Source organism: Orycteropus afer, unplaced genomic scaffold, assembly GCF_000298275.1.
Source record: "Orycteropus afer afer isolate SDZICR_OR568_19922 unplaced genomic scaffold, OryAfe1.0 scaffold00042, whole genome shotgun sequence".
Taxonomy (NCBI): domain Eukaryota; kingdom Metazoa; phylum Chordata; class Mammalia; order Tubulidentata; family Orycteropodidae; genus Orycteropus; species Orycteropus afer.
In genome coordinates, this window is record NW_006921629.1 from 7,572,372 (window position 1) to 7,578,599 (window position 6,228).

General features: G+C 37.5%; 1 protein-coding gene across 1 annotated transcript in view; it reads left to right on the top strand.

Annotated features, from left to right (window-relative positions):
* Nucleotides 1–5,128: 5,128 nt before the first annotated feature.
* TAOK1 (TAO kinase 1) overlaps nucleotides 5,129–6,228 on the top strand; it is a 93,064-nt gene continuing 91,964 nt past the window's right edge. Inside the window, 1 exon segment of the mRNA XM_007937401.1 lies at nucleotides 5,129–5,260. Coding sequence (XP_007935592.1) covers nucleotides 5,129–5,260 — 132 coding nt within the window.

Below are 6,228 nucleotides of genomic sequence, written 5' to 3' on the forward strand. Positions count from 1 at the left end.
TGCCAGAAATGACAAATTGAATATGAATAGCATCACATTTATTGTCAAAAAGAACATTTCAAGATCTGTTCTGAAGTATAGCAGTATCAGTGATAGGATAATATCCACATTCCTACAAGGGAGACCAGTTAATACAACTGTTATTCAAATTTCACACTTAAGACTAATGCCAAAGATGAAGAAATTGGACATTTTTACCAACTTCTGCAGTCTGAAATTGATCAAACATGTAATCAGGATATATTGATAATTACTGAAATTGATCAAACATGTAATCAGGATATATTGATAATTACTGATAGATAATTGAAATGAGCATTTGGAAACAAAGAAGCAGGATTGGTAGCTGGAAGATATGGCCTTGGTGTTAGAAACTATGCTGGAAATCTTATTACTGAATTTTATAAGACCAGTGACCTATTCATTGCAAATACCTTTTCTAACAACATAAAATGGCAGTTATACATGTGGACCTCACCAGATGGAATACACATGAATCAAATGGACTACATCTGTGGAAAGAGCTGATGAAGAAGCTCGATATTATCAGTCAGAATAAGGCCAAGGGCCGACTGTGGAACAGATCATCAGTGGCTCATATATAAGTTCAACCTGAAGCTAAAAAAAATGAAAACAAGTCCAAAGAGCCAAAGTATGACCTTGAGTATATCTCACCCAAGTTTAGAAACAGTCTGAAGAATTTGACACATTGAACACTAATGACTGAAGACCAGACAAGTTGTGATGACAGTAACATCATACATGAAGAAAGCAAAAGGTCATTTAAAAAATAGGAGAGAAAGAAAAGACCCTGAAATTTACTTTTGAACATAGAAGAACATAGAATAGCTAAAGCAAATGGAAGAAATGATGATGTTAAAGAGCTAAAGGAAAGATTTCAAAGGGCAACTTAAGACAGCATAAAGTAGTATAATGAAATGTGCAAAAAGCTACAGTCAGAAAACCAAAAGCAAACAACACACTTTCTCAAGCTGGAAGAACCAGAGGGGGGAAAAAATTCAATCCTTGAGTTGTAATATTGAAGAATTCTGTGGGCAAAATATTGAACAATGCAGGAAGCATGACAAGGTGAGAGAAGGAATATACAGAGTCACTGTACCAAATGAAGAGGACCTGAAGCACTTACTGATGAAGATCAAAGACTATACAGCCTTCAATATGGATTACATGTTAACAAAAAGAAAAGAAAAATCCTCACAACTGGACCCATGAGCAACATCATGATAAATGGAGAAAATATTGAAGTGGTCAAGAATTTAGTTTTACTTGAATCCACAATCGACACCCACAGAAGGAGCAATCAGGAAATCAAGCGATACATTGCATCAGGCAGATTTACTGCAGACAAAAACTCTTAAAAATGTTAAAAAGCAAACATGTCACTTTGCTTTGAGATGAGGAGTAAGGTGCACCTCATCCAAGTGATGGCATCTTCAGTTGCCTCATATGCATAGGAAAGCTGACCAATGAATAAGAAATATCAAGGAAGAATTGATGCCTTTGAATTATGGTGTGGTGAAGAATATAGAAGACACCATGAACTGCTGTTGGAATGAACAAATCTGTCTTGGAAGAAGTGTAGCCAGTCTGACGTACTTTGGACGTGTTACCAGAAGGGACCAATCCATGGAGAAGAACATCATGTTTGGTAAAGTAGAGGGTGAGTGAAAAAGAGAAAGACCTTCCATGTGATAGATTGACACAGTAGCTGTACCAGTGGGCTCAAACATAGAACAGTTGTTTCGTTCTGTTGTACATAGATAGAACTACAACAGTCTCAATGGCACCTAACAACAACAAATCTACTTATGACCCTTCAGGTTATCTATTTCTTTTGAATGAGTTTTAGTAGTTTGTACCTGTCAAGTGGGAGCTCTGGTGGCACAGTGCCTAAGGCATTTGACTGCTAACCAGAAGGCTGGAGGTTCAAACCCACCAGCCACTCTTTGGAAGAAAGGTTGGGCAGTCTACTTCCGTAGTGATACCACCTCAGAAACCCAAGGAGGGGTCGCTATGAGTCGGATCTGACTCCACGTCAGTGAGTTTGGTGTTTTGGTTATCTGTCAAGTAATTTGTCCATTTCATCTATTTTGTCAGTTTTATTATCTTAGAGTTGTTCATAATAATGTCTGTAGATTCTCTTATTGGTAATCTGTCTTCTGGTTTTTTTTTTCCATTTGATCAGTTTGGGTAGAGGTTTATCAGTTTCATTGTTCTTTTTTTTTTTTTTCCTCCTCCCAAAGAACCAGGTTTTGGTTTCATTGATTTTTTCTGTTGGATTTTCGTTTTCACTTTTATTAGTTTATACTCTGTTCTTCAGTATTTCCTTCATTTTACTTACTTTTGACTTAATTTGCTCTTCTCTTTCTAATTTAAGATGGAAGCTTAGGTTATTGACTTGAGACCTTTTTTTCCTCACAGCATTTAATACTATAAAGTTCCATGCAAATACTGTTTTAACTGTATCCTACAAATTTTGTTATTTTTTTATTTTCATTCAGTTAATAATATTCTCTAATTTTCCTTGACTCATTGCGGTGCAGTGAATTGCTTACTATTGCCGTTCTAGCCGTAGCCTTCCATTTTGTGATCTACCGTAAATCCTAGCCTCTATGCCTGTGGTTATGGTCCCATTACGGAGTGAGTTGTCCCTTATGTTAATGACTCAGGATTAGGGTAATTGTACTTGAGTCACTGCCTTACAGAGGGCAAGACTCAAATTACCACCCTTAAGTTTCCTTAAATGCACTAGCAGAGTTCTCTGCCTTGCTCTGGAATCCTCCATGTGGTTTGTCATCTGACCTGTAGTTCTTGGGACTTGAGCCAGGAGCCTATTGTCTGACCTCATTTACTAGCTTCTGCAGCCTTGTGAGCCAGCAGCCTGTCATCTGACCCGTTGATTTGGGTTTATCAGCCTTTGCAACCACATGAGTGAGGTGAATCCTCCAGACCGATGATGCCTGACCCATGGATTTGTGACTCGCCAACCGTACAACTGCATGAGCCATTTCCTTGGCAGTTTGTTCTGTGAGACATCGCAGTAAATTTTGGAACCGTAACTTGAGATTTGATTTGAGATATCTCTTCAAGCCTTTTAGTAGTGATATTTGGGTGAGATAAGGGATAGGGATATGATTTATTTTTTCTAAATGGATTATCAATTTTGTCAACAATGTTTATTTCTTCTTTAATAATATACTAAATTCCAAGCTACATACACATGGGATTTGTTTTTGGACTCTCTTTCAGCTTATTGATTTACTTGTCCTGCTTGTATTATTATAAGGAGCTCTGGTGGCATTGTGATAGGACATTTGGCTGCTAACCAAAATGGTCAGCAGTTTAAATCCACCTGCTTCTTCTTGGGAGAAGGATGAGGTAGTCTGTTTTCATAAAGATTTATAGCCTTGGAAACCCTATAGGGGTTGGTATGAGTCAGAATCGACTTGATGGCAGTAGGTTTGGTTTGGTTTTTGGTCTTCTCTTAGTATTCTATTGTTATTTATTTTTTTAAATTGTGATTTGAGTGAAAATTTACAGAGCAAATTCACTTTCTATACAACAGTTCACATACACTTTGTCTCGTGACATTGACTATAATTTACCCCAATGCAACAGCTCCACTCCCACTTCCTCCTGATAGTTACCTCTTCCATGTGTCCATTTCCCCATGCACTCCTGCCTCCTGAGTTGTCTCCCTGTACATAAACAGCCCTTCTTTCTCCCATGATTGATCTCTCCAAGGAGTGTATCTGCCTCAGGTAAATGTTCAGCTCATATGCCTGTCTTTTGTTTGGCTGGAAGCTTCAAGTGTGGGTTCGATTCCAGACCTGAAGGGCAGCTAGGGGCCATAGTCTCAGTGGTTCCACCGGGCTCTATCAGACCAGTAAACCTGATCCCCCGCCTTTATTTTTTCCCCCAAATGATAATGATTTTGAGTTTTGTTCCACATTGTTCTCCCTCTCTATCCAGGATCTCCTATATAGATCCCCCTCTGAGTGGTTGATGGTGGTAGCTGGGCACTATCTAGTTCTTCTGGTCTCATAGTCATATAGGCTGCGGATCACATAGTATACCAGTCACTAGGACTAATTGTTTCTATGAGTATTCTGCTGTTTTGATGGCAATAGTTTTGTATTGTCTTTTGGTATTTTATACATCAAAATTCCAATTCACTCAACATTTCTTGATTCTCTGATTTTCTAGAGAGTCCTGTCCTTATTTATTTATTTTATACGATCAACTTTTACCAGAAAGAGGTTTACTTATGTTTTATTGACTACGCAAAGCATTCGATTATGTGGATCATAACAAATTATATATAACACTGAGAAGAAAGGGAATTCTAGAATGCTAGTGTTGATTGATAAACTGGTATATAGTCCTTGAAAGGAAAAGAAAGGCAGAGTACAGAATTAAATCTTTTGTGTGTTTTATTATATTTGAAGATCAGCAATAGATAGGATTTTCTCTATTGTCAAAAACATGCTATGGGTACATCTTGAGTTGTGTATGTTTTTAATATACTAATCTATATATTACTGTATATTATCTCATCTCATCTATCTCACAGAATTAAAGTGCTGTGTAGTAAGAATCTACTTAAAAAAAAAAAGCCCCAGATGATTGTGATGATGACCAGGTTTAGGAACAACTGTACTAGTAGACAGGAGCCCTGGTTGCACAGTGATTAAGCACTTGGCTGCTAATCAAGAGATCCGTAGTTCAGCCGATCTGCAGCCGCTCTGCGGGAGAAAGATGTTGCCGTCTGCTTCCGTAAAAATTTACAGGCTTGGAAACCTTATGAGGCAATTTTACTGTCCTACAGGGTTGCTATGAGTTGGAATTGACTCACAATAGGTTTAGTTTTGGGTACTAGTAGATCATAGTGTCTTTTCAGTGAACTTGTAGGCTTGAGAAAATTTTGTAAGTGGTGTCAGTAAATGATCTTACATAATTATTCTTAACAGCTTTTGCCTTTCTTGACCTTTTTTCGTCTCTTATCTCTCTACAGTAGTTTATGGCAACGTGGCTTCATTCATACAGATGAACCAAGGATTGGGATAGCAGTATAAAACTAGAATCAGATAGCTGACTGCCCAGCAGGATGCCATCAACTAACCGAGCGGGCAGCCTGAAGGACCCTGAAATTGCAGAGCTCTTTTTCAAAGAAGATCCAGAGAAGCTCTTCACAGATCTCAGAGAAATTGGCCATGGAAGCTTTGGAGCAGTGTATTTTGTAAGTGTTAAAGGCTTCATGTCAGTGACTATCATTTGCTTAATGCCTACTCTTGACAGAGTAAAACATAATAAATAAAGAAATGGAGTCTATAGTCCATTTTATAGTCACTTTAATAGGGGTGTATATGTGTGTATGTATATTAAAAAAATGACCCAAACTCACTGCCCTCGAGTCAGATCCAACTCATAGCAACCCCTCCTTGGGTTTCCGAGGCAGTATCACTATGGAAGTAGATTGCCCAACCTTCCTTCCAAGGAGTGGCTGGTGGGTTAGAACTGCAAGCCTTCTGGTTAGCAGTCAAATGCCTTAGGCACTATGCCACCAGAGCTCCTATATATAGATCTAAATATTAAAGTAGATAGTTTTATTTATTTATAGTGGATTTTTAAAGCTGCTTGGCTTATTGAAAAATTTTATTTTGTTTCAGTGTACATGTTACTTGTTTAAAAATTTTATTACACTATTTTTAGGAGTCTTTACAGTATGCAGTGTTTGAAATCACATATTGTAGAACACAGACTTTTCTGTAAAATCCCATGCAATTTCAGTCTGTCTGAGTGTTGTGGAAATCTAGAATTATTGTTTGACAAAAGAACGTGTACCAAAGTCTGTTTTATTTTGAACCTTAGCTTTAAGTCTATTTTGAGATTTTCAATACCAGGTCTTTAGTAAACTTGTGATTGTTCATACTAAGTATGTATTATATCACCTTTACCTTTGAAAGCAGAAAAGCACAAAAGAAAGAAGCCATTACATTTAGTTCTTTTTCTTTCAGATAACTACTGATATTTCTTTTATGTATTTTCAGGTTTTCTAGTAATATGCATATATCTAGAGTGACAGTCATCCTAGTTTGGCCGGGACTCTCCCAGTTTAAGCAGTAAAAGACTCATGTTCTGGGAAGTCCTCTCAATCCCAGGGAAACTAAGGTAGTTGGTCACTTTATAGATAGCTAAAACACATAG